At 54.5% G+C, this 24,438-nt stretch overlaps 3 protein-coding genes across 12 annotated transcripts in view; 1 reads left to right on the forward strand and 2 right to left on the reverse strand.

Moving 5' to 3' along the window:
- TECPR1 (tectonin beta-propeller repeat containing 1) overlaps nucleotides 1-2,708 on the forward strand; it is a 28,077-nt gene extending 25,369 nt beyond the window's left edge. For 4 of the 8 annotated variants that reach the window (XM_029220793.1, XM_029220795.1, XM_029220796.1 and 1 more), the window contains one exon: nucleotides 159-396. In XM_029220793.1, coding sequence (XP_029076626.1) covers nucleotides 159-320 — 162 coding nt within the window. In that variant the 3' untranslated portion in view covers nucleotides 321-396. Of the gene's footprint in view, nucleotides 1-158; nucleotides 1,465-1,639 lie in introns of those variants that run through there. The other 4 variants (XR_003793186.1, XR_003793185.1, XR_003793187.1 and 1 more) reach the window with 4 other exon arrangements.
- Nucleotides 1,175-5,659, reverse strand: BHLHA15 (basic helix-loop-helix family member a15). The gene is made up of 2 exons (XM_029220798.1): nucleotides 5,610-5,659; nucleotides 1,175-4,880 (listed from the first exon to the last, which is right to left on the reverse strand). Exon 2 carries the CDS (start codon nucleotides 4,860-4,862, stop codon nucleotides 4,293-4,295), a length of 570 nt encoding a protein of 189 aa, XP_029076631.1. The 5' UTR covers nucleotides 4,863-4,880; nucleotides 5,610-5,659; the 3' UTR covers nucleotides 1,175-4,292.
- A 1,638-nt stretch (nucleotides 5,660-7,297) lies between these two features.
- LMTK2 (lemur tyrosine kinase 2) overlaps nucleotides 7,298-24,438 on the reverse strand; it is an 82,350-nt gene continuing 65,209 nt past the window's right edge. For all 3 annotated transcript variants that reach the window (XM_029220068.1, XM_029220069.1, XM_029220070.1), the window contains 5 exons: nucleotides 22,557-22,706; nucleotides 18,332-21,293; nucleotides 12,272-12,404; nucleotides 11,802-12,044; nucleotides 7,298-10,911 (listed from right to left, as the gene is read on the reverse strand). In XM_029220068.1, the coding sequence (XP_029075901.1) occupies nucleotides 10,883-10,911; nucleotides 11,802-12,044; nucleotides 12,272-12,404; nucleotides 18,332-21,293; nucleotides 22,557-22,706 (3,517 nt within the window). In that variant the 3' untranslated portion in view covers nucleotides 7,298-10,882. The remainder of the gene's footprint in view (nucleotides 10,912-11,801; nucleotides 12,045-12,271; nucleotides 12,405-18,331; nucleotides 21,294-22,556; nucleotides 22,707-24,438) is intronic.

Raw genomic sequence — 24,438 nt, forward strand, 5'->3', positions numbered from 1 at the left:
TGGGCACGGGGCGGCTGTGCTGGCCTGGGGCTCCGAGCCCTGAGGGCTCTCGGGTGGGAGGCCCCGGGCAGAGCCGCCCAAGAGTCCAACCGTCCAGAAGGATGGTCTCTGCCCCTTGACCCCTGGCAGCCCCGGGTCACTCCGCTCTCTCCTTTCAGGGGGGCTGGGATCACCTGTCCGTCCGGGCCAGTGCCACCAGGGGCCCCAGGAGCTCGTCCCAGGAGACAGCCGGCAAGTGGAGAAGGGAGCAGGGCCTCCCCAGTGGGCGCTCACAGGTGGCCGGTGCCCCGCAGGAGACCCCCAATCCCGCCTGCTGCTGAGGCTGCTTCCCCTCACCTGGAGCAGGTGTGATGCTGGGTTTGAAGGACCAAGGTTGATGCAAGCCTTCCTGTCGGGAGCTGTTCTCGTGCGGAACGTGCTGAAACGTGGATCCCAGGAGTGGTATCTCCAGGCCCAGACTCGAGACTGGGGAGGGAACCTGGCCTGAGATCATGGCCACCTTGGAGGCACTGAAACAACCCAGAAATGTGAAGCTCTGTGGACGCTGTGTGTCCCCGGCTGCGAGGAGAACGTGGGGTGTGCGGTGCAGACCCCTTCGCCCCGGCCTCTCCTGCGCGTCCCTTCCCTCTCTGCCTCCTCCCTTTCCAGGACGGGAGCCTGGAGGCTTCCAGGAGCACTGCCCCTGGGGAAGAGAGCCCACGAAGGACCCCTGAGCCCCAGGCATCCCCAGACGGCGTCAGCCCTGCCCCCTAAAGAAAAATGGCTGTGGGGCTCAGGGTGGCTTCGCCTGGACCTGATCAGTTCTCTGAGCAGGATTCGCAAACGGGGTTTCCTTTCAAGAGTTAAGGAAGGAGTTGGAAGGTTGGAAATAAGTGCTGGGGAGGGGCGTCTTCTTCCCCGGGTGGGCCGGGCCCTCCTGGGGTGGTCGGAGGACGGAGGGGCCGCCCGTGGCTGCGAGAAGCTGTCCAAGTGCAGAGTCACCGTCGTCGGTCCTCAGCCAGCCCTTCCTCTGACGGGGTTGGGGACTGGGGGCTCCTTTTACATCGGATCATGTCACAGGGGGTGGGGAGGGTGGAGACCAGCCGAGAGGGGCCTGGAGGCCTCAGCCCGGAGCAGAGCCCTAGGGAGGCACCCACCAAGCAGCCCCACTCCCAGCGGGCAGCTTCTCAGCTGCTTTTTTTTTTTTTTTAATCAGAAAAAGGCCCCATTTGGTTAAGTCTCAAGTTTGCTTCCCACAGCCGGACGCGTTGCCCGGGGTCATCAGAGCGCGTGTCCCGTCTCTGCTCACTGACCGCCAGCTTCCCCGGCGTTCCCGTCAGGAGGGCTCGGCTGTGCGCTGTTTTGTGGTGCAGTGTTTGCCGCCCAGAAGCTGACTCTAAGAAGGTCTCCCTTGGGCCCCCTCCTGAGGGGCACTGGAGGGGCCGCTGGCCTCTGCCTCATCTCCTGGAGGCGGGACCGGGAGGCGTGAGTCTGGGGGCAGTGCCCAGGCAAAGCAAGTGAAGGGCCGGGTGGGCGGCGCCCTCCTGTCTGTTTACACTCGTGGTTGTCAGGTTTCTCCGCGCGGGCATTACTGTTTCTTCTGTGGCAGCGCCCTGTCGTTCTGCTGTGACTCGCTGGTTTCTCCCTGCCCTCTCTCCAGGGCGACCGTGTCCCCTCCTTGCGGAGTGCCGACTGCTGACCTGCTCAGCATCACCGAACATCTCGAGTCCTCGGATGCTTTATTCAATAAAAACTTAGGCCAGACTGTCAAGGACGCGATATTTTTATTGCTGCACTACGATTAAAATGCACAGTTCCCCACCCATTCGAGCTTGGGGCAAAAGTAGCAGTTGCCATGAAACCTTTTATTTTGGTTTCATTAGTACTTTGAAGAGGTTGTTTGGAAAAATGAAAGCAAATTGGGATCATTTAAGAAACATTTTCACCATAATTATAGCAGGGGCACTGGCCGTTCAGTTCCAGGTAGGTTTTCTCTATAGAAAAGTCGCAGTTCTTGATTCTCTGTCGCCCCCGAGCTCACGCAGGTCTGGTCTGCAGGTGGGTCCGTGGCCCCTGGTGCCGGCCGGGCGGCCCGGGCTCAGAGTGCGTGTCTCTGACTTTAGGAAATGCACAGCCTGGAAGGGTAGGGCAGGGCCTTCTTGCAGGACAGAAGCGTCCAGCCTGGGCTTGGAGTCCAAGATGAGGGTCGACGGAGCGGACCTGGCAGCAGGCTCACCAGACCTGTCCCTTCACCACCCCTTTCCCCATATTCAACACCCCAAACCTGGACTGGGACCTTTAAGGCTCCTTCGTGATGTGGCCACAGGGCAGGCAAGTGCCCTCCAGCCTCGGGCGGAAAAGACTGCACATCTGGGCCCAGGCAACCCTCTGGGAAGCAGAGTGGGGGCAGATGCCAGTTTGGGACAGAGGGACAGAGTCACAAAGGCTGTTGTTCTGCAAGGTGGTGATCCACAGGCCCCCGGTCACCAGGCATGGGCTGCTGGACGGAGCCTCTGCTGGGCGCACCCCACCCCAGGCTTTCAGTCTCAGTTTGTCGGCTCATTCGGCAAGTTCAGGGATGCGCTGAGCCCTGCTCTGGCCTCAGCTCAGCCAGAACGAGAGGTGCCAGGCTTGCAGGCCTCCCTCTCCTACCACGGGCCGTGTGGGCCCCATCTGTCCCGAGCTCAGAGTTGCCTGCAATCTCGGCTCCCATTGGTGGGCCCCTGACCACTGACCTTCCCACGTGGCCACCCCTGGGGGGCAGGCCAGGACACCTGGGGGCCCCCCGACCCATGCTGAAGGTCGGCTGGGGCGATGGGGCCAGGACCAGACCAGGCCTCCGGGGGCCACCAGACACTGGGGCCTAGCGACTGGGGTGTTGTGGGTGGGTGGGGGCAGGGGTGTCGGCTGGTGTCTGACCTGGAAGGTTGGGACTGAAGCCCCTCATGGCTCTTTCCAGGGGTGCCACCTGCTGTCCTTGACGAGGCCAGGGCTGACGCCAAGCCGGGCGGGGCATTAAGTGGCCGGGGCCGGGACTGCCGGGGCGGGAGGGTGAGGCCGTACACGGAGGCTGGGTCCTCAGCTGCGGCAGCCCCGCTCCCGGCCTGGCTCAGCCCCACGCAGAGCGTGCAGAGGTGCCTGGCCCCCGACGGCTCTGCGGCAGATCTGGGCACGGGGAACCCGGCCCCATGTGCCAGGCCAACTCCGGCCTCTCCGCAGCCCTGTGGCTGGGCTTCCTACCCGAGATGCAGAGGGCCCTGTCCCCTCCCCATGTTGGCTGTGGGCAGCCGGACAAGGGAGAGGAGTTGCCAGCAGGGTTGGGAGCAAAGTCGCCAAGCCTGTCAGAGCCAGCGGGGTGGGAACGCCACAGAAGGAAGCGTGGCCCGAGGCGGTGGGGACCTGCCAAGCTTCAGTCCCGTCTTTAAGGAGCAGCACCCGCTGGGGGAGGGGAGTCCCTGCCACCCCAGGCTCCTCCCCGCAGGGCCGCCAAGTGCAGCCAGGACCCAAGAACATCCTGAAGTCTGTCAGACCACCTTCTGCCACTTACACGACCACAAACACGACAATGAGTGGCAAACCTCGGTGGGACCCTGAGGGAGGCCTGGGGACAGACCCTCTCCCTGCAGGAGACCCCTGACCGCTCAGGGGAACCACGGCCTAGCAGCCTCTCTGCCCGACCCCCCAGCCCCGTCTCCGGTACCCTCGGTGACGGGCCGCAGACCCTCCATGGTCAGGAGCCCCACCCGGAGGAGCCAAGACCCCAGCCCCTCTCCCCGACAAGGTCCCTTCAGAATTAATGGGAGGGGACCTGACAGGTGCTTCTCGCTGACAGATGCTGAACTAGACACTCAAGCACCTCTGCTCAGCCCCACTCCCCTCGAGGCTGTGGGCTTTGTTTGCTCCGTGCCTCAGTTTACCCCGAACGAGGAGGCTATGGTGCAGGTGGGGGGAGGCTCCGCCCTGGGCCTGGGCCTGGGCCGGGGCCTGAGCAGTAACTGGGGAACTTACCCAAGCAAACCTTTGCGTGGAATCTCCCCTCACCTCGGGAGGGAGCGGGAGTGAAGAGGAGTTAGTGACAAGGGCCGGCCAGCTCCTGCCTAGGCGATGACGAGGCAGCCCTGGGACCTTGTGGAGGTATGGGCCTCATGCTGCCCAGAGCCGTGGCCTCCACCAGGCCACTCACCGGTCTTGTCCCTGGGCCCTGGGACGTGACCAGGGCTGCGCCGAGAGTGCAGGGAAACGGAGCCGCGGGGCGCGGAGGGCCCAGGGCTGGGAGGGGCGGGCCGGGCCGCTGACCCGGGCGGGGCGGCGCGCTAGGAGCCCTCGCGGAAGCTGTGGATCTGCGTGGAGAACTTCTGCAGGTGGCCCTCGGGCGGGGCCTCGGAGGCCCCGAGCGCGCCCCGGGCCGCCTGCTGCGGCTGCTGGCAGTGCTGGTAGAGCTTGGGGACTGGCCCGTCCAGGCCCGGGAGGCGGCCGCTGGACATGGTCAGGATGGTGGCGGTCAGCGACTTGATGTAGTTCTTGGCCAGCGTGAGCGTCTCGATCTTGGAGAGCTTCTTGTCGGCGCGCACGTGCGGGATGACCTCGCGCAGCGCCTGGAAGGCGTTGTTGAGCTTGTGCATGCGCTGCCGCTCGCGCTCGTTGCTCTCCAGCCGCCGCTGGACGCTGCTCTCCCGCCGGCTCCCCGGCCCCGGCCCCGGCCCCGGCCGCCGGCGCCCACCCTCTGCCCGCGCCCCCTGCGCGCGCGCCCTCCGGCTCCGCAGAGCCTTGGCCGCGTCTGGCCCCGAGCCCGGCGGTGGCCTGTCGGGCGTCCGCTCCCCTGGGGTGGCTTCTGGGTCTTGCGGGGGCACCCGGCGCCGGGGAGGCCGGCTCTTGGTCTTCATGGCTCCAGACTGGTTGTCCTGCGGGGGGTGGGGGTGGCTCTGAGGGGGGGGCCTTTGGAGCTGAAATCCAGAACACAGGCCACCCCGCGGTTACTCGGCAGGCCAGTGGACGCTCAGGGCAGCGGTCCCCCGTGGCGGCTGCCCAGCTGGTGCACAGTGACCCCAGGGTCCTTCCCAGTCATTCGCAGGGCCCTGAGCTGACCCCACCCCACCCCCCATGCCCCTGTTTGACCTTACACTGACCCCTCAGACCTTTCCCTGGTCTGGTGGCCCCCTCTCCCCCCTGGGTGACACGTATTGACCCCTGGACCTTTCTCCGGCCCCAGGCCCCTCACTGCCTCCTGAGTGCCTCCTGGGCTTAGGTGGCCGTTGACACTTGGCTGAGACCGCCTAGAGGCGCGGCCCCATCCTAGCCCAGGGCAGGCCCTCTGCCCGAGGCTGCACTACCTCCTGGTCGCCTGGACGGACAGGCACCAACTCCGGCCACTACACTCACAGTCCTGCCCCACTGGACGTCACACATGCAGGGACAACACTGGTGCCAGAATGGCTGTGGACGTGAGGAGGCCGTCGGATGTCAGAGGCGGACGGTGACCAGAGCCCGCCGCAGTCCACAGGCCCAACACGTGGATGGCGGCGGCCAGAGCTCGAGACCCGGACCCTCCACCCAGGTTTCCCTCCAGACGCCACCCGGCCCTGCCCCAGGGTCCTCTCCCCGCCGCCCCACCTGCACCCCAACCCCGTTACCTGGGGATCCGTGGCCGCACGCGCTGGGGCTGCCCACGGGGGCAAGGACACGTCGCTTTAGGCGCCGCGGGCGGGGCGGCGGCCGCATGTAAATGAGCCCGTGGGGCGGGCGCGGGGCGGGGCCGGAGTCCGCGTGTCCCCGCCCCGCGGCGGGGGCGGGGCGCACCTGCCGACTGGGGACCTGGGGCCCCTCCCCGCCCGCCCACGAAGGGTTCCCGGGCCGCCTCCCCGCCCCGCGCAGGCCCCCGGAGCCAGTTCCGCCGGCCTCCTGCGCGGAGGGGAAACACCTGGCCGCCGCACCTGGCCTTGGGGTTAAGGCTCAGCACACGGGGCCAAAGTCAGATTCGTGGAAAAGCCGTTTTGCGGTAATACGAGTTTCTCAAACGGGCGGCGGCCACAGCCCCGAAGAGCAATAGCCCAGGCACCCCCGCGCCCTCACCCCGCGTTTCGGGAGGACCCTGCAGCACCGGGGGCTTGAGGACCCGGCCCCGCCACGCCCGCGGCGCCGGGCCAGGTGCGAGCCGGCGGAGCCCTGCCCGGGGAGCATCTGCCCGGCCGCCTGTGGGCAGCTCACCGAGAAATAACTGGTCATCGGTTTTAGGTCTCCAGGGGCTAGAGGCAGCTCGAGCTCAAAACCGGCTGCCACCCACCTGCTTTACTTCATCGTCCCCTGCCTCAGTTTCCTCACCTTTGACCGGAGCACTCACTATAAGGAGTTAAAAGCAGCAACTGCACAGGGGTCTTGGGGGCTGATGGGAGGCGCCGGAGCGCAGCAGGACCCGCGGCGGCACACGGTCCTGGGCTCCCACCGGCTCCGGTCCTGCAGGCCCAGGGTCTACGCTGGCCCCGCACTTCCCCCGGACGCTGCCACTCGCTGCCTGTCTTGGGCTCTGGGAATGGGAGTGCACAGGTCTCCTCCATCTACTCCCCGAGGGTCACTCTGCAGTTGGTGTAACCTGAGCGGGGGCCAGGCCCCTATTTTGGTACGAGGAGGCCCATTTCCCTGCTTGTGACAGCTGGGACCAGGACAGCAAGGAGGGGACACTCGGGGAGCAGAAAGGCTGGTTTTGAGCTGATTAGCCTCTGGGCTTAGCGCTCCTTAGAGGCTGGATCTCAGAAATTAAAACGCTTCTGGGACTTCCCTGGCAGTCCAGTGGCTAAGACTCCGCGCTCCCAATGCAGGGGGCCGGAGCTCAATCCCTGGTCGGGGAACTAGATCCCACATGCGTGCCGCAACTACGAAGCCCGTGGGCCGCAGTGAAGATCCCGTACACGGCAACGAAGATCGCGCGTGCCACAACTAAGACTCGGTGCAGCCAAATAAGTAAATAAATACTAAAAAAAAAAAACAAAAAATGCTTCTGAAATTCATCAGTGTTTGAATTACAGGTACACTTTATGGCAGCACAAACAGTCCATGCTAGTTTTCCGGTGATTATGCAAATCTTCGTGTTCTCGGGTGCGTGGGGTTTAGGTCTGTCCCAGAAAAGGGCATCCCATCTCTAGAGACCAGGGCAGTGAGTGACCCAGGGCTGCAGGCTCCAAGCACCCACAGTGGGGCAGCGCCAGACCGCCCACCCCAGGCCTTACACCGTGGAAAACACACAGAATCAAGGCGGTAACAGAATCTATAAATATATAACTATATTTATTTTGAATATTAAATAGTTTTTAAATTACAAGCAGTTTATTGAATCACACTATGCATCAATATACAGTAAAAATCTTACAATTTAAAAATGTACACGATTGAAACTGAAAGTTCATTAACTATTATATTGCCGTGAACCTCTTACAACTGTGTTAAAGCACAACAGGGAAACCTCGGAGGTGGGATGGCCCCATGCGTCCTCATTTGCGGCTGGAATGAAGCAGTGGGTACTCACAGCGGGCCGCTGTTACCGTCTATCTACGCCCGTGCCAACTTGAACTTAACCATGTTCCAGCCATTCAGATAACAGGTTGTTGGCGATTCAATACTGTCCACACATCTTTTAAGAATTAATTTACATACCAAAGAGTGTTTTACTTCTTGATAGCCAAAGCTTGGGCCAACCCCGTTACTACTTAGGAACATTGTTTTTGAGACTTAACACCTGAAGTAACTGTGTACACCCATTCTTATTTTAAGGCTACTTCTCCTAAGGCTAATATTTTGAAGCCCCTCGTAACTGAAGCCCGGCATCTCCAGCCTCACACTTGGTTCGCTTCTGGAATTTTCAGATGACGGACTGAGTAGAGTAAAACCAGGAGCTGCCTCCCTTGCACCTGGGCCCTCAGGACAAACGTACAGAAAGTCATTAACCCCACGAACACCCTGTGGAAAGTGTTAATAAAAGAAGGAGGCTTTGAAAGGGGTTTCAGGGCAGCAAGACATACCAAGGCCTTTCTTAGATAAACCCATTTTCATAGAAACAATTGCCTGTACACTCAAAAATAGAACAGATACTCTGTTCTCCATTCAGCTTCTTGGAGCTTCTTCACCCTTAAGATGAATGGCTTCTTACCCAGACGCACAGTCCAAGTTTCAGAAGGATTTTGGGGGAGCACTTTTTCTACATTGCTCTTACTGGCTTAATGACCAAGTCCTTTGATAACACAAATTAACATCTAGCTAGGAAGGAGATGAAGGTTAGATTATTTTTATTGTAGGACTTAAGATACGTAAACTCCACCAAAGTAAGACAGATCCCAAAGGAGGCCAGGAAATATCGTTGTGAACCAGGTATGACAAACCTCACCCACATTATCTAGAGAATTCCACTGACACTATTTCATTGTGTAACTTATTAGAACAAAAGCGGTTTACAAACCCACCTACTGGTAACCGAGTGAAAAGAAAACTGAAACAAACAACAAAGCACATGCTGACATTTCAAAAATGGGCAGAAAATTTTAATCTACATAATTTCCTGTGTATTACTTGAGATTTCAAAAGAACATGTTAATTCCCATGTTTATTATAAATATAAAATCTACCCGACCATGCAACACCACACTAAGACCTACTACTCCAACCCAGCCCCACCCCTAGCTCCCTGTATAAAATGTTTTTGGCAATTCATGGTATCAGAGTGATGTAGACCTTAAAATAAATTAAAATGGGAATTATGTTGTTAAAAATCTCCTTAATCATAGTGAAAAATGTACAGCCCCAAAGCATCAATAAATTTACCACAGGCTGACTGTATAAGAAGACTATCTAGTCTATGGATCTACTTGATTTTAGTCATTAGATCTGAACTCCTTAAACCTGTAAATTTAAAAAAACTAGTATAACTGCCTCTCATTTTTCCTTTAACCAAGACTGGTAGATGTAAAAATTCAGAAAACCCTGGAAGTCTCCAGAGCAAGAAGTTGAGAGTTATGACAGTTTTGGCAAAATCACCTCCTAATGCCCTGTTAACTGTGTTTTCAACATGCACGTGTCCCAGGGTCCGGCTCTGGCAGTGCTCTGTGCTCACACCGGGGGAGGGGAAGGGCGCCCCTGCCGCTCTGGAAAGTCATTGCTAGTATAAAAAGGGGGCGAGCCAGAATTGATAACATAGGTCACAATTTACTACGTCAACTCTAGCCAGCGCACACACCTGCATCGGGTCCCCAAGCTCCCGTGACCGATGTCCTGCAGCCCCAGGCGGGCCTGGAGGGTCATCCCAGCCTCTCGCTCAAGTCGGGAAAGCACGTCAGCACCGGAAACCCCTGGGGTGAGGGGCCGGTGTGCGGGGACCCAGCCCCAAGGCCCCACCCGTATACACTGGCTGCCACGCTGCTGGCAGAGCAGAACTCGAGGGCCGCAGAGTGAGGTCAGCTTTTTATTACCAACACCCGACACCTGCCAACATCATGAGGCTGCACTGGACACTCTCGGTCCTTTCAGAGCAAGGGGAGAACTGGGGGCTTAACGCAGAAGGCGGGGGTCAGTGCAGATGAGCCCGGGGCGGCGTCTGGGGGCGACGGCCACTCGGGCTGCCCGAGGGCCCAACCAGGAGGACGTGCTGGCTGTGGAGGCTCCTCCGTCGTCCTCACGGCTGCGGGATGTAGTGTATTGCCTCGGTTACAGAGACCAGCCACACATGGACGGGACGTGATCCGGACTGGCTCTGGGGGCTGTGAGAAGCTCAACACCTCAAGCGCACAGACAGAATGAACACAAACCGTCCTCGGCCCCCAGGGCCCTCCGTGGAGCCGCTTCTATGCTCCTGAAGGGAGGACTGACCACACAAGGGCCCTCAAGCCACCGCTGTCTGCGCTTCTAGGAACCAAGCAGAAGAGCCGGCTCTGAGGGGAAGTGACTCGGGGCCCAGCTGGGAGGAGGCCTCGCGGCCCCTGGGGACAACGGGGGGACCTGGATGTTCCAACCAAGCTGAGCTCTGGGAACCACCTGTCGATTTTTACCAAAAGGGTTTTTTAAAAGTTGGGGGAGGGGAGGGTGGGAGAATCACACAGAGGGGCTGCAAGACCCATCAGCCCCTCAGAGAAGCCTCAACTGCAACAAGGAAAAAACCACCTTAGAGAGAAGAGACAGAAATGTGTTTCATTCAATCAGCAAAACAGAGCAGTCTTCTTGGACTCATCAAAAATATTTCCTATAAGAACATAAAACACTAACATTCAGAATCATTTATCATTTACGAAAGAGTACCATATGTACAATTCCAACAATTGCTAAAGACAGCATAACACTCAAAATACTTAAGCTTTACAAGTACCATGCAAACAAACTATAAAACAGAAGAAAAAAAAATCAAACTAGTGGATAGCACCAGCTTGACCTGCCTTATTTTCCTTGAATAATTTAAGATTCTGTACAATATCAGGGACTCTCAGGACATTTATCCACAGTGCAATTACAGAAAGCAATTAGTGATTTCTTTAAAAACAATAAATATGGCTCACTGGTGCCAATTCCCATCGTGGTCCTCGGGGACCTGTGCACGGACGGGATGCACAGGTGCGGACGCGGAGAACGCCCCACATGGGAACCAGAAACCGCCCAGAGACGACAGCCCCCCACGCTGGCCAGGCTCAGGCTCCCCGTGGACGGCAGGTGCGCCGGCCCTTCCAGTTGGCGGGGCGGCGAGGGCAGCAAATAGCTCTGGACGAGCTGGACGAGCTGGGAGACCACGCCTGGCCGGGCGTCCCGCGGCGCCGTTCCCTCAGCCTCCTGAGTCCTCCTCCGCTTCCCATGTCAGCAGCTGTCGAGTGGGTGCCACTGGGCAGCCAGAAACGCCGCCGCCGGGGAGCCGCCTGGGCCCAAGGTGCCTTAGCATCACCTAATCTTTCTCCCCATCTTCGCTGCTTCCTATTAGGAGAGAGCAAGCAAAGCTGTGTTTTAAAACGATCGTCACAGATAAAAACAGTGTGGACGGCGTCTGAGCTTCGCTGCAGAAAGAGGAACTGAAGCTAGAAGTGTGGCTCTCAGCCACCTGCCCGGCCGCTCACCGCTTCCTGCGACAGCAGCACCTGCCAGGCTCTCTCGCAGACACATCTGCGCGGCTCACACGCTGCTCAATGCCAATGCTTTGGGCGCGGGAGAGAACTGGCTCTGAGCACCACACATCTGCCCCCAACAGATCATTAGGTCATGGGCGTTATCTAATCGGCACAATTAAACCCAGGACAAACACAAATAAAAGCCTTTATATTTCGCAGTTACTATTATTTGATCTGCAAACTTCACATCAAAAAAATGTACCTATTAACATTTATCTTCAATCTAGTTGTGGGGAAAAAAGGATCCATATGTTCAGATACCACTACTTCAAATGTGCCCGGCCCATGACCTCCCCCGGGCCCTCTGGTGGCACACGAAGACTAGGACTTAATGGCAAAATCAACATTCCCGGGGGAGGGGCCCGAGGGCATTTGGGTTCAAGCCCGAAGTCAGGGCCAAGTGTTCTTCAGAGCATGAGCTTTCTGAAGAGCTGCTCCTCTCTGGGGGAGAGAAGGAGGGATGGGGGTTGGGAGCTAATAGAACAAAGGGAAAAAGGAGAAGAAAGGTGGCAGAGCAGCCCCAGGGCCACCGGGCCCAGCAGGGCAGAGACGGAGCCCAGAAGTGGGGGCCGAGGCTCCGGAGCACACTGCCAAGGCTGTGAGCTCTTCGTAAAGACTCGAACAGCCTTGTCTGCCAGCACCGGGGGAGCACCCCGCTCCCGGGCAGCCGGCCCTGCCCTGGCTCCGCACCCTGCTCACCTCCCTGCTCCATGTCCGAGTCTGTGAGGTGCGTGAGAGAGAAGCTGGCGATGCTGGCGGGCGTGATGGAGAACCTGGAGTAGGGCGCCCCGTGAGGCCAGCTGGGTTCCGTGCTCCGCGGCGGCGGCGGCGGGGAGAAGTACTTGGATGTCTGAAGGGAAGGTTTGGAGCGGAGGAGGTGACTCGTTGTCTTTGACATAAAAGGGTCCGGGGAGAAGTCATCGTCCCATTCAAAGCCTCCACCTGGAAGTAAGACATAAAAGTAACTCTCCTTTCATGACTTCGTTTTAAGGAACAGAGAGGGCAGTGCAGGCGTCCAGGTGGGCTCAGAGGGGCACAGACCACCCTGGGTGCAGACGGCAGAGCTGCCCACCCCACACCCGCAGGGCGACAGACATGTGAAGTTATCCTCAGAAACAGCTCACATCACACTCATGTTTAGTTGCCTTTTAAACCTGCCAATGAGATACCTTCTTCATCAGTGGAACTTTCGGAATTCATGCACCTGCTCGGGTAGGGGGAGCCTGACGACGGTGTGGGGCTGCTCAGCCCCGGCCCGCACGCCTCTCCTCCGCAGCGGCCCAGCTCTTTGGTCGGGGTCTCCTGAAAAGCCCAACATAAGTTCCCATCAGCCAGCGCCTGCTTTCAGGAGCCCTGGGGCAGGGGCCCTCGCCGACCATTTGTGACCTGTCCCTCCCACCCCTGGGGAAGGTGGGCCGGGAGTCCACGCCCCATCTCTCCCGTGGAACGGGCTCTAAATCCTGGGCAGACATACAAAGTGGCCACGGGAGACCTCGGAGGAGGAGACGCAGCAGGCAGGTTGGGGCAGAGCGCTGGAGTCAAAGGACACCAAGCCAGCGGTGAACCAACTCCACCCCTCCACCCCACCCCCGCCACTTGGGTCCTGGCTCCAGATGCAGGAAGGGGGGGTCTTCTGATGCTTAGAAAGAGGAGAGGAAATTCCAGGGGTTTGCTTTTCTCCCCCTGTTCTCTTGCTCCCAGCCCAAGCAATCCTGGGTGACGGCAACAGGGGTGGCAGGCACCTGTAATTCTGAGGGCGGTGAGCTTCCTCTCTGCCTGGAGAACCCACACGCCTTTTCCCTCTCCGTCCTCCCGCTGCGCAGCTGCACAGCATACTGTGGTAACCCAAAGCCCAGCCTTCTGGCCGGAGGACCAAGAAGAGAGTGGCCAAGACACTGGACAGCCCAGGGAGGGGGGAGCTGAAAAAAGGGATCCCATCAGTTGTTTATGAGCTCCTGGCTTACCCCCAGCTGCTCAGGGTAGATCTGACCCTAAACAGCACACCAAAGCGTTGAGAACTGAATTTCAGGGAGACCACTGCCAAGGTCCAGTCTGGCCAGGGGGTGGCACATGCACAGGACAGGTTCAAACAGCACAACAAAGGCTCTGAAAGGGGACCCCAATCCCCAGAAGGCGGGTTGGAACTTGTGACCTGAACCCAACTGGGTCAACGCCTTCTAAGAAGAAAACATCAACATTATCCATAGAATCTAAACAAGGCACAGAATCCGATAAAATAATAAGGGTACAATCTAAACTTTCTCAGCAAACAAAGGATAAGGAAAACCTCAATTCCCAGGAGAAAAAACAATCAACAGATGCCAATGCCAAGATGTCCTTAGATGTTGGAATTCCCTGAGAACAATTATAAATATGCTCTTACAAAGTATGGGAAAACACACTGGAAATGAATGGAAAAGTCTCAGCAAAAGAAGAGATAAAAAATAATGAATTTTGGAACAGAAAAATACAATAACCAAAATTTTAAAACTCACTGGGTGGGATCAATAGCAGGATGGACATGAGAGAGGACAGAATAAGTTAACGTGAAGCAGATCAACAGAAATGATCCAATCTGAACAACAGCAAAAGCAGACACTGGAGGGAAAGAAAAGAACAGAGCCTCAGGGCCTATATACTAGGATATTACCAAAAGGTGTAACGCTGGAGTCCCAGAAACAGAGAGACAGAGTGTGGTGAAGAAGAAAAGAAGAAACAATGGCTGAAAACTTCTCAAATCTGGTGAAAGACATAAAACTACAGGTTCAGGAAGCTCTGCAAACTTAAAATGAGATAAATACAAAGAAATCCATGCCTGTATTCCAGAAATCCATAATCATACCACTGAAAACCAAAGACAAAGAAAAAAAACTCCTGAAAGCAGCCAGGGACAATGCTGAAAGAAAAGAACTATCACCTCAGAAATCTATGTTCAGAGAAAATATCCTTAAGAAATGAGTGTAAAATAAAGACCCTCTCAGATGAAGAGAAGCTAAGAGAATTTGTTAAAAAAAAAAAAAAAAAAAAAAGGCCACACAAACTTCTTCAAACAGAAGGGAAATGATAATAAAAAGGAACCTGGAACATCAGAAATGAAAAAACAACAGTAGTAACTATCTGAGTGAATATAATCCTATTCCTCTCCTCTTCAGTCTCTTAAAACATGTTTGATGACTAGAAGTAAAGCATAGAGCACTGTGTGATGGGGTTTTTGATAAATAAACATATGACACATCAGACAACCTGAAGAAAAGGGGTAGGGGGGGGGATGAAGGGCCCACAGGGTACAGGGGTTCTTATATTCCACTTGAAATGGTAAAACACGGATTCTAAGGAGGCTGTGAAAAGTTAAGTATGTACATTGTAAACCCAAGAACCACTCCAAAAACTACACTAAGAGAAGACATATAGTAAGAAATGCATAGATAAAAGGTAGTTCTAAAAATTGTTCAAATTACCCAAAAGAAAGCAAAAAGAGGAAGAAAAGAAATAACAACCAGAGGAACAAACAAAAACACTGAATAAAATGGTGCACCTAAATCCAAATACAAATAATTCTATTAAATGTAAGTGGCATAAAATACCAATTAAAAGACAAAAAGTTTCAGAATAGATTTTGAAAACCACCTATGTGCTTTCCACAAGAAACTACTATCAAGTACAGGGATGCAGGTACGTATAAGGATGAAAAAAAGAGACATCATACAAATACTACTCAAAAGAAAGCCACAGTAGCTTTATGAATATCAGAGAAAGGAATAAAGAATGACATCATATAATGACAAAAGGTCAATTCACCGAGAAGATATAATAATCTTAAATGTGTATGAAGCTAACAGAACTACAAAACAGATGAAGCAAAAACTGACAGAAATGAAAACAGACAAATCCATAATTATAGCCGGAGACTTCAACACTTCTCTCTCAGTAATAGACAGAACAAGTAGACAGAAAAATCAGTAATAATACAGAAGAAATGAACCACCAACTGCATCTGACATTTACAGAGCAATCCACCCACCAGAAGCAAAATACACACTCTTTCAGGTGCCCATGGAACATTCACCAAGATAGACCATATCCTGGCTCTACAGCAAAACAACACATTTAAAGGAGTTGAAACCCTACAAAGTATGTTCTCTGACCAAAATGGAATTACACTAGAAATCAGTAGCAGAAAGGTAAAAAAAAAAATCTCCAACCCTTGGAAATTAAACAATATTTTTTATAAATAATCCGTGGGTCAAAGGAAAAGTCTCAAGGAAAACCAGAAAATGTGTTGAGGGACTTCCCTGGTGGCCCAGTGGTTAAGAATCTGCCTGCCAATGCAGGGGACACAGGTTCAAGCCCTGGTCTGGGAAGATCCCACATGCCGCAGAACAACTAGGCCCGTGTGCCACAACTACTGAGCCTGCACTCTAGAGCCCGCAAGCCACAACTACTGAAGCCCGCATGCCTAGAACCCGTGCTCTGCAACAAGAGAAGCCACCACAATGAGAAGACCACAAACCGCATCTAAGAGTAGCCCCTGCTCACCGCAACTAGAGAAAGCCCGCATGCAGCAATGAAGACCCAACGCAGCCAAAAATAAAAAATTAATTAATTAATTTAGAAAAAAGTCAATCACGTTTCTATATACTGGCAAGGAGCAAATGGAAACCAAAATTTTAAAATTACCTTTTAAATTAGCTCCCCAAGAAATGAAATACTTAGGTATAAATCTAACAAAACACACAGAGGATCTGCCTGCTGAAAACTACAAAACACTAAGAACTGAATAAATGGAGAGACGTACCGTGCTCATGAGTTGAAAGCCTCAACATAGTAAAAATGTCAATTCTCCCCCAAACTGATCTATGGATTTTATGCAACTCCCATCAAAATCCCAGTAGAATATTTTTGTGAATATAGAAAAGCAGCACACAGGCCCCCAGGCTCCCCATCTGCCCCAGGACAGGCAGTCCACCTCACATCTCTGGGGGCTCCTGGCTGTAAGACTACGACGCAGGTGTCCCGAGCGTGGCTCTACACGGCTCCAAGGCCACACTGCCGAGCCCCGGCCCCGTCGTTACAATGACCAGCGCTGCGACGCATGGGCCTGAGCTCAGAGCTCATCTGCCCTGTGACAGGCTGGAGGGCAGCCAGGCGTCCCGTTAATTGTAAGCAAGCATCACTGTCCACCGTTCTGGCCTTGAGAACACTGTGCGTCCGGAAGGGGCAGTGTGAGAGCTGAGGGTCAAACACCCCGCCAGGCTCACTTAGGGCCCACGAGAGGCACATGGGAGACCACCGATGTGTGGGGAAGCTAAGGAGACCCTGCGCGTGAAGTGCCGGCACCCAGACCGCTCACTCACGGTGCCGTGATTTCACGAGAAAGTTGCTTTACATACAGTAAGTGTTCACCAGGCATCTGCTGAACCAACAGTGAAATAACCAAGACACAGAACTGCCAAAACCCAGGAGTGCTCAGTTAAAACTCTGGAGCTAAGGTACTGAAGCTACTTCAAAACCAGCTTGTTAAGCTGCACAGTAAGAGAAGCAGGAGAAAATCTACCAGCCGCCAGCCTGAGCCAGCAGGGGGCTGCTACTCCAAGGACACTGCCTGGATGGAGCGCATGAGAAAACTAACTAGAGACCACAGAAAGGAAGACTTTCAGGACTTCACCCACTTCCCAACTTTCTCCACGACACTAAGCCTCTCAAATCTCACGTCTACTAAGCATGTCTTACACTTGATTTCTGTACCTTCGTTCTCATGCCTTGAATCTCGATCTCGTGCCATCCTGCCCTGTCTTCTGAAGCCACCAAAACATCACCGCCCCCCCCCCCAAAGTCGTCACACGAGTGCAGCCCTTCTGTAGCCCAGGCGGGGGCTTCCACGGGAGCTGAGTCCATCCCTCTGCTGCAACTAGACCCCCAGACATCTTCCCCAGCCCTCACCCACCACTGCTCACAGCACACACTTTGTAACTCTTTCTATCCCACCTACAGATTGTCTGCTCTGTGGTGAAGTCTCGGTACAATTCAAGTTCACAGAGAAGGTGAAGAAAGGGATACGTGAATTCGAACGACTGATAACAAAACACAAAATCTGGGGCCAGGTGATCCCTTCTCTCTTCCACTCTCAGTAAAAAAATGGCAAACCAGTTTCCTAGGCTCCCTGAGCCCTCAGGTTCTGAAGCTGGGATGTGTATAAGCCTCCCGGCCCCTCTCACAGATCTGGTGAACTGAGGCTGGGGCCAGGAGTCTACGTTTTCTTTTCCCAAACACTTAACTACCTCTACCCTCCCTGCCCCACACGCCACAGTTCAAATTTTTTTGAGCGACACCGTAGAAAGAGAACACACAGAAGCGACAACGCGTAAAGTAACGAGCAACTGAAAGCAGACCCAGCTCCCAGGGAAGAGGCGGGGCGGCACCCAGGACCCCCATGGGTGTGGGCAGAGCCTCAAGTGTGGGGCCCAAGAGGCCCAATGCTGAACGAGAGGCTGAGATACCAAGGTCTCGGTTCCAAGGACTAAACACAAAGGGAGGGCAAGCAGATCCAAGAAGAAACCAACAAGGACTCCCACACCTTCTAGAACGGGAGCTTCACTTACAATCCAGCTGATTCAAGAAGCAAATTTAAGGGCTACGAAGACCAGTCATCAAAGAACATTTAAAAAAAAAAAAAAAAAAAGCTTGAATTGTAGGCTGCCTCATTTTTAAAGAGGCCGAAGGCTGGCCCCCTGAGTGGCGACAGCAGGCAGCCTGCGCAACCGCAGGGAGGAGGGCAGGGCCAGCCCCTGGCCGGGAGGGCCACACACTCTGTCCTGCTGCCCCATCCCCGTCCCCACTCCACAGGCAGGGCCGCTGGTCGGTGTCTCCAGGGCTACATGTGAGCCTCGGACTGTTCAAGCAGCACCTGCACGCTGGGCATTCCTGCCGACTGTCAAGAGTATAAAAATCTGGTCTGCAAAGGGTTAGCGACTTCAGCAGGACTCGGCCAGGACACCCAGGAAGAGCATGCAGATCTTCTTCCTGTAATGTAACAGTTGTTCCCTGTGCAAACCCCATTTCTGCGTGTTCTTGGAACTGACACTGTAGCCAACCCCAAATTCCTTTTCCTGAGTTATCACAAAACAATCCGTGGCCTCGAAACGGCAATCAGAAAAAACAAGCACCTTGTTCCCCTAACACGTTCTGGAATTCTCTAGCAGGACAACCTGGAGGTGACAGACAACAGATACCTGGTCAAAGAGATAGACTGTGACGTCATCGAAAAACGTCACCGCCTTCTTCTCTTTCTTCCAGTCGTCGGGCGGCTGGTCCGCGGAGGCTGAGGGCTTCAGCAGGCTCCGCAGGTGGCGGCCGTCCTCACGGCTGAGGACCACAGGCACTATGTGCTCCGCCTCGTCCTCCGACTCGGAGCTGAGGCTGTGCAGGGTGAAGGCCCGGAGGTCCTCGTCCGAGTCGTCGCTGTTCTCGTCCTCCTCGTCCGCGTCGATTCCGTCCTCGGTGAGGTCGAGCACCCCTGGCACGCCGAGTTTCCCCAGGTACTTCCCTTCGACGTCTGGCTCCTTCAGCTTGGGGCCCTCGGAGTGGCCGCGCAAGGCCTTCTCCGCCATCGGGGCTGCTGGGCCGCCAGAGCGGATGGGGGCATCTGCAAACGCCAGGAGTTCATTGGTGTTGGTTCCGGTGGAAGCCAGCGTGCAGGGGGGCTCCTCCTGGGCCTCGAGGTCATCCCCGCTGCTGAGCTCCGAGTTCAGCAGACTTGAGGGGCTGCCGGCCTCACCATCATCGGGGGGATGCATCTGCCTGGAAGCGCCAGCGGGTGCTGGTTCTGCCGCTTCTCTTGACTCCAGGTGACTGGCGTTCTGCCGAGCAGGGGGACACCTTTGGCCAGGCTGGCTGCTGCTGGTTTCCAGGCAGCCGTCCGGGGGGCTGGGACTCTGCTCTGGGGCGCCTGGCTCAGGCAGGGGCTGGTCTGCTCCCAAGGCCGATGCCGAGGCTCCCGGGACCCCCTCCGACTTCTTATCGGGCTCAGAGTCATTGTCCGAGAAGTAAGCGGAGTCTCGGTACGAGCCCTGGCAGCCAGGGGCAGAAGGCTGAGAGGTGACCTCTGCACCCCTGTGGCCATCGGCTGCGTCTGAGACGACGATGACGGGGTTGGGAGGTGGCCCCCCGCGAACGCCGTCGCCCGCCGAGCCTGCGTCGGGGGCTATGGCGCCGTCGGGGGCCGGGTGCAGCGTCCACTCGGGGGACTCCAGGTTCTCCGTCTCGTAGCCACTGTCCGCAGGCTTATCGGGGGGCAAGAGTCTCTGTGGCGTGTGAGGGCCTAAGGAGCCCAGTAAAACCTCACGGACATCCACCGAGTCCAGGGAGCCTGGGGTCTCCACGGACTGCTCCGAAGTCGGGATGGGCGTCGACAAGCTGTCCTCTAGAAGGCTGTCCTGACTGGCAGAGTCCAAGGAGAGGGCAGACACCAAGCCCCGCTCCTCTGTAGCAGCATCTTTACAGCCCAGCTGACTCAGAGCATCCACGGCCTCTAAGGCTCTCTCGGGCAGGCCTTGACGGCAGTGGTCTTCCAAAGGTGGTTGACTTTGTAAGTTCTGCCTCAGTTCTGGAAGGCTGTTCCCTATACTCACCTTACTGGCCAAAGTGCTGTGGACAAGGCCTGAGTCGCTCTGGGTCAGTCTCAAGGCCCCCTCCCTCTGGAGAGTCAGGTCTCGGGACCTGTCGCCGGTGGGAGATGTGTCCACCGGGGCAGGCGTGGAGTCTGGGTTTACCTCTCGGCAGACACCGTCTTCACGGACACTGACATCCAAACACATGGGCTTAGCTCCGCCCTGCTTCAGGGGCACACCTGGAGTGACATCGTGAGGCGGCCCCTCTGTTTCGAGCGAGGTAGGAGGTACCTGCGCCTTCGGGCAAGGCGGCGAGGCCGCGTCCCAAGTGCCGTCCTTGGGCGCCACGCCCGGGCCTCTGCCCTGCGCGCTGACGTTTTCCTGCAGCAAAGAAGAGCCTGGTTTATTTTCAGCAAACTTAAACTCAGCATCTAGAGAGTTTCTACTCGGACTTTCTAATATGGTTTCAGGAAAACCAGCATTTCTAAGTTCTGTTTGAAGATCATTTATACGTTCTTTGCTGGACAAGGAGTCTTTCAGTAAGTTCTTCTCTTGAAGAAATAAAAAGTTTTCTGACAATTCTTCAACATCCAACTGATCGAAACCATCTTGGTGCACGAGGTTTTCTGATGAGCAAAGAGGCTCACAGTCAAAAAGCTTACGGGGCTTTTCTTTCTTCAAGTGGTGCGTAATTACTGACTCTCTGGGGTCATCCAAACTTGAGCTTAAGGTGGTCGGCTTAAAGTCAGCTTGGACTCCATTTAGTTCCATTAAGTCAAATATTTTTTGGTGACTGGGCAAAGCCTCTGATTTGTCAAGATCATTAAATATACTGTCGAAAGGGCTCTCGGGGCCCTTGGTAACATGCACATCCTCGGGTACCCTGGCATCCTTGGGGTCTGTAGTGTTCTGGAAGAAATCCTCATCTGTACTGGACTCCTCAAATTCGACATTCCTGAGGGTCAGAGGCTGGGATGCTGTGTCTCCGACCCTTTCTGGATTATCCATTTCCGTTGTGAGCAGTGCAGGTGGGTAATCCAGCTCCAAGTTGCTACCGCTTTTTTCTTCTAATTGGATGTAATAGTCGCTTCCGACGGAAAGGTTGTGGGCATCAAAGACGGGCACTACTCCGGGGGCCCGCCGGGGGACGTCCTGGCCACTGTCATCTTGCTTCCCGGGCCCGGGATCTGAGAGCGGACTCTCAAACGCTTCGGTGGCAAAGAAGATGCCGGTGTAGGACACGGCTTCGTCCGGGGGGCCCCGGCCGCGCTCCTCGAAGGGGTCGTGCTTGGCCGCCTCCCAGACGTACTCGAAGCTCAGGCCCTGGCTGGTTTCGGTCACGGTGAGGACCTCCTCCATCTCACGACCGAGCCGATCCCTGGAGAAGTGGTCGAGGATGGGGAAGGCGGCGTTACTTGCAGCATCTCTGCTGTTTGTGTTTGGCTTGAGTGCGTTCCACTGCTGCTCAAAGTCGACTTCCGGGTCCCTCTGGCTTTGCATCCGCAGGTAGGTGAGCAGTCTGTGCACATCCTCGGCCGCCGGCCTCTTGTCTGGTGACAGCCAGCAGAACTGTAAGACTTCATACCTGAGCGACACAGACAGGTGATTAGCGGACAGATGATAAATTGTTTTAAAATAAGGAAAGACCTCACAAGGACCCCTGGGCCAACTCGACACCCCAGAAGCCTCGACACTTTCATCACCGCCGACCACCTGAAGGGGTTCAGCTCACGGTGATATCAGCGTGAAAGGGAAAATGGAGACAGATTTCTGTGTCCTCAGGACACTGCACAGTGTCACTGCAATTCTTTTGCTTTGTCATCTGTTCTTCTGGCGTTTTCCAGAGACTTAGCCACCGAATTTAGAACCAGTTCTAAAACGCTCTCCTCTTAACACAACTGCCATAGGTATTCTGCTTAGTAAAGGATGCACGTATCTAACGTTCTGAGATTTACTCACTTTATTTTGCAAGAATTCACACAGACAGATGCTGTTGTGACTAATCTCTAATTATTCCCCCAATAAAAAGTGACACCATGATCTCCTGCAGCACATGGTTTCCTCGGGTCATGAAAGGAGCTGAGGGTGGAGGGAAAGAGTAGAGAAAGAAGCCCAGAGACGGCGGCAACCGGGAGCTGGTCCTCGAAGGTCTGGCTGAATACAGCCAGCATCTTAAACTGTTGCCGTGAGTGGAAGGGAAGACAAAGACGATGTCATGGTATTAAGTTTACAGCGTGAATGTCCAGTTATTCTGGGTGAGTTAGTTCTAGCAAGTAGGGGGGCTGAGCAACGCCCACACGGAGGGGCACTGAGCTCCAGGGGCAACATCAGCCGGGCACAGGGTGACGCAGACAGAGGCCTTGACACAGGTGAGCCCGATCCTAATTGGAAACCGAGTAAGAACTGGTCTGGAGCATCATAAGAAGTAAATTTGTTTTGACAATGTCAACATACATTATGCAAATGAGCCTCATGTGCCAATTTAAATATGATCATGTCTATGCCACCCGTCTCTCTTCTTGCACGTCGGGTTATCACTTAAACAAACAGCCTCATCTAAAAATAATTCCACAACAGGAAACTCCCTTAGAATTGACTTTTCTAATTAGTTCAGACTTAACATTTTTCTTATTGCATGTAATACATAAATTCCTGCTTGTTCTACACATTTTTTTAAAATAGCATTACATTAAAAAAATGGATGTTAATTCTAAAATCAGTCATGAATAATATACAAACGACTGCTTTTCATAACATCTACTGTTCAAAATTAGAGAATACATAACTAAGACCCATGCAGACAGGATTTCCTTATCTTCTGAAAAGAACGTGACGTGAAGTTACCCACCATCTGTCAGAGTAAGGCTGCTCCAGCTGGGGCTTTGGGAGTTTTGTGTCTCTCTCTCGAATGACCTGGTTGAGAACCTCTAAGTTGGAAAGGTTGGAATAAGGCTGAGTGGCATTCTCAAAAAGCTCCCAAAGTGTCACACCCAGGGACCTGCAGAAAAAAGAACACGGTTATTTCTTTCCCTCTTCGGATGTCGAAGTTTTAACACCTACATTTTTACTTGTACAGTCGCTAGTAATTTCAAGCACAAGGTCCATTAAAATGAGGACCACAAGAATACCTCCTCAGATTTACTAACGGAATATATTACTTTAGGAATTTTGGCCAATGCAAAAAAAAACATGAGATGGAGCTAAGAGGCATGATTACACGGAGAAGCGAATATGACCGTCAACCTTAAAACTCAAGAAATGAGAAAGATCATCACGATGACTTTTAAGAGTTCAGCAACACAGCTAGATGCAAGGTAAATACACTGAATTCTGAGATTTTTGGTGGGGGAAAAAACATCCCATTCACAACAGCAGTAAACGTCGCAAATCTTGACATGAACAATCCTTCCCTGTTTGCCCCATGTATTTCTTGCTGTAGCTATTCCTGAGTATCTGGGGCTTTTTGCTCTTCGGAAGGACGCCCCCCACTACTCTGCCAGAAGCGGCCACATGCCCGAGCCCCTCACCACCTCCAGGTGCACAGCCGTCACCACGGGCAGGGCCAACCTTCGCAGTACCCGGCCCACTCGCCCGCGCGCCCAGTGCTGTCCCCGTGGAAACGGCCTCTGTGGCTGAAGCCAGAGGGACACTTCCTCTCCACTTCCTCTGTGTGATCCCTGCGTTCGTTCCCACCGCCTCCACTTCTGCCGCATATTACAGTCTATTTTCTGCAACGGCTCCCAAACCTGGCTGACCGGATGCTGGTACTTAGGACCCTCCCCGCCCCACCCACCCCGAGGACTCTTCGTTGGTGGATGCAGGTGTGGCTGCATCTTTAACAAGCTCCCTCATGGTTCTGACGTCCAGCCAGGTTTGGCTATTGATGGTTTCCGTGACTATACCCACCAGAATGCTTGTGTGAATAATGAGCCGTACTTGAGTAAATAAGTTTACTATTTGACGTGGTAGAGTACAATATAACGTATGAGTTAAACTCTCTTATACTAATCTCACAAATCAGTGAGAAAAATCAACATATTCAGTATCTAAGTGGAGAGGGCATTTCAACCAAAGGAAAGAAAAGGACCCAAATCTCCCAATCCAATTCAAGACGGGAGAAGTTTCCCTGGCACAGAACTGCTAGGGGCAGAGGGCTGTTTTGGATACAAAGAAGTTTAAGACACTGTCAATGACTTTAGGGAATTAACAATTTATTTGACTGAGGAAAATAAGAAGTTTACATGAAATGCTAAAGACCACAAAGGTGGCCTGTGATTAGGGGCAAAATGAGTGTTACCAGCACCAAGCCTGGTTGGACCCTGGGCACGTACCTCTACCTGCCTTATGTTCTCCAAATCCCCGATGTAACTACCTTTCTCTCTCCCAGCAAGGTCTGTTCCCAAACCAATCCCCTCCCCAGTTCTTCAGAGACCGTGAAGCATGGGTTTTCTTCTCAACTCCCCACTCCCCCGACTCCTAACATCTTCCTTGAGCATCCCTTTCTCCTGGCACAGGCCACATAGAAAGAGGAGACGTGTGCCCACCCTGCCCTGCAGCTCTCTATTCCCTAGTCTTTCCCGCCCAGTCTCCTCGGGGACAAGTGCCATTGGCCACCGCCAGCATTCCTTTCTCTCCAGCTCTTTGCCTCACACTGGCCTGTGTCTCCCTGAGGACCAGCAAGCCTCTTTCTTCTGGGAAGAAAAATGTCCTGTAGCTCTTATCCCCTCTTC

This window comes from Monodon monoceros, unplaced genomic scaffold (genome assembly GCF_005190385.1).
Source record: "Monodon monoceros isolate NGI ecotype Baffin Bay Population unplaced genomic scaffold, NGI_Narwhal_1 Super_Scaffold_13, whole genome shotgun sequence".
In the NCBI taxonomy this organism is placed as follows: Eukaryota; Metazoa; Chordata; class Mammalia; order Artiodactyla; family Monodontidae; genus Monodon; species Monodon monoceros.

What these genes read in the sequence shown, in the direction of transcription:
- BHLHA15 (XM_029220798.1), bottom strand. Translation starts at nt 4,862, where the DNA reads ATGAAGACCAAGAGCCGGCCTCCCCGGCGCCGGGTGCCCCCGCAAGAC.